Source organism: Geospiza fortis, unplaced genomic scaffold, assembly GCF_000277835.1.
Source record: "Geospiza fortis unplaced genomic scaffold, GeoFor_1.0 scaffold186, whole genome shotgun sequence".
NCBI lineage: Eukaryota > Metazoa > Chordata > Aves > Passeriformes > Thraupidae > Geospiza > Geospiza fortis.
Window position 1 is genome coordinate 5801687 of NW_005054331.1, and position 3012 is coordinate 5804698.

Consider the following 3012-nt stretch of genomic DNA (forward strand, 5'->3'; position numbering starts at 1 on the left):
AAGAGAAATGTGGCATAATTGATCAGGATGAACTGGCAGAAGAAACAGAGATGAACAATGAAACTTTTGCAAGTCCAAAGAAAACGTATGGTGCTACCAGTCAAAATAGTGAAGTACAGAGAAGGGAATGGAGGAAGCAAAAGCAAGTAACTCAAGACATGGAGGAACAGACTTCTTACCATTATGAAAATGGAAATTTTCAAGATTTGTCTTAACACTTGAAACTGTAAGATTTGTATAGCAGCTACTCCCATGACTCCTGCCTAGCTGCCCCAAATCATCAGGTATTCACATTTATTGTCTTATTCAATTACATAACATCTGGCCATATGGCTAGATTTGAGGGGTGATAGTTCCCTCCCAGTGGTGTGTAAGAAGCTAACAACAATAGGACTGGGATAAGTGATCCTAGATCTTCTCCCAGCCATTATATGACCTTGGGAGAGCTTCTGTGCCAGTTAGATGACCAGCCCTGGCAGGGCTCCTGCTTGATGCAAGCTGTAGAACCTACTACAGGAGCAAGGAGTTCCCTCATCATCTCATCTGAATGGAGAAAGTACAAAGGATACCAGATGGTGGATCCACGGTGATCTGTGTAATCCCTGGTCTCCAGTGGTGTCACAGTCTGTAGTAAGCAGCCCTGCTTTGCTTTTTTAGGTTTCCTGCAGGGTGGCATTTGAACTGCTTAATCCATGTCAAACTGCAAGTTCATGCTGAAAGATCAGAGCAGAAGGAAAAGTAGATTTATGACAGTAGGCTGTAATGAATTACTAATAGTCACTTAACAAGGGGAAGAGGAACATGTGGCAGATGTGGCAGGATTGTTTCAACAGCTCCTACAAACTGATTGGCAGAAATCTTTATATGCACACCCCACAGAGTATGGATGAGACCATAAAATGGATACTTGTAAAATTTCTCCCCCTCCAAAGATTTTGTGCTGGCATGAGATAATTTTAAATACAAAATCATCGTTAGTGATGCAATATTAATAATCCTTATGAAAGGAAATCTTAGCCCTGTTTTGATTAGGATTCTCACTCAGTTCATCATTGTGCAGTAATTTGAATATATTTTTTTAGTATTATATTGATAGAATTCCTGCTCTCAACACCAACAGTCCTCATTTAGATGAAAGAGCTTGCTTACAGGAGTATTTAGTTCTGGATCTGTAATTTTTCAATGCCTCAGTCTTGTTCTTGCTACGAATGAAGCACTGTACCATTTGAGAGTTAACAGGGTACCTGTTGAAAGTAATGTATAAAAGTAATTATCCTCTGCCATTGATATACAATTGACAGTATAAAGTGGCTTTAGCCTTTTTCTACCATTTTTAGAATCAAACAGTGGAGCATGCTGTATCATCTCAGTTAGCTGCAACTCAGAGACTCATTGTGGCATTAATACTCTTTTCAGAATGGATAATTTCGGTAAGATGTAATTTAATTTGTCTCTCATTATGACTACTGCCTCATTAAATTCAAGTGAAAGCTATCTTGTCTGGCCTATGCTGTGCTTTGTGATGTTTCAGTATTATTGTTCTCATTTACCACGTGCAGCCACTGTTATGCACACAGGATTTGAACATTTCTCTGATGCATTTTGTTATTTTATTGAAGTGCAATTGGATAGCATGAGTGCAATTACACTTGTACATTCATTTGAATCCATAGATGATTTATCTTCCCTACAAACAGGTATACTGGGAAGCTAGCTATTCTCTGTTCATGTCTCTTGTGTCTCTTCTACTCAGCAAAATTCAATCTGCAACTGTATATGGGAAGAAGGAAAGTGAGTTGAATGCTTAATTTGACTACAGTGAAGACTTTTGATATGAGCAGATAATTTAATGAAAGTGGTAGTTTTATGGTACAGCTCAATCCTGCTTTTCAAAAAATCAATTTATTAATAAGCCAGCCCAAAAAAACGTGTCACTTTGTGCTGTTAAGTCAGAAAATAATATATATATTTTTTTAATTCAAAAACCCATTTTAGACTAGAGTTCCTTATTTCACTACTGATATTTAGAACACATATAAGAAAATATTTCTTTCAGGTGTTAGTCAGCTTTTGGGGATTTAATTGGCAGGAACTTGGGTCAAATATTCTCATTAGTCTATCACAGTAGCAGGACCAGCTGCTGTCAAACTATTTTGCAACATTCACCATAATTTACAAAAGAAAGAGGTCCACCACTTGGCGTATGTGCAAAGCAAACAGCCTCTTGCTCCCTCTCCAGTAATATAACATTCATATAGTTGCTACAGGAAGTCTAATAGGGAAAACCATATTATGAAAGGATTCAATATAGGAATCTGTGTAAGTATAATCTGAGGGAGAAAAGACCAGACAATGTATTACTCTAGAAACAGTAACATTTGCTTAGAAGCAGCATCATTTTCCAGTAATGATGAAGGGTAACTTTCCTGTCATTAAGAGGAATACAAAGGGAGTGAATGCTGTTGTTATGACAAAGAACTACAAACATCCTAACAGTTTGGGAAATGGCCAGCTGGCCCACAAGAGCTTGGCTGCCTCTCTGGTGAGTGTAGCTGCTATTTTTTCCTGTTGCAGATGCACCACAGCTGTCACAAGTGACATGCCACAGCTCAGTTTAGCAGGATCATTTTATATCCATGAACAGACTGCACTGATTTAGTTCAGTGGAAGTTTGACTTCAGTGGACATTTGAGCAGTATTTAATACATTGAAAGAAATAGCTTAAAAACGTCTGGACAAACTTTTGCATTTAAAAACCCCCTTTCTTTTTTGTCTGAATTTAACTGTCTATTAACCCAATATATCAATTGGGTTGATAATAATATATCAGCTCTTACCAGTTGAAGTTGCATACATGCCACAGTGCTTTTTCAGGCAGCCACAGTGAGATGTTTTGGCTTTCTCCCTTTCCTTTTCATTTGTTTAAATATTTCAGGTGCATTGCATGAAGTGTAAACATCAGCACTGGTTGGAAACTAGGCTTTTTCCTGGAAATCTCTGAACTTAATCAAC

General features: G+C 37.8%; 1 protein-coding gene across 1 annotated transcript in view; it reads left to right on the forward strand.

Moving 5' to 3' along the window:
* Nucleotides 1–266, forward strand: part of SLC17A8 (solute carrier family 17 member 8) — a 24875-nt gene extending 24609 nt beyond the window's left edge. Inside the window, 1 exon segment of the mRNA XM_005421616.3 lies at nucleotides 1–266. This exon segment is cut by the window's left edge and continues 11 nt beyond it. Coding sequence (XP_005421673.3) covers nucleotides 1–215 — 215 coding nt within the window. The 3' untranslated portion in view covers nucleotides 216–266.
* The last annotated feature ends 2746 nt before the right edge of the window (nucleotides 267–3012 follow it).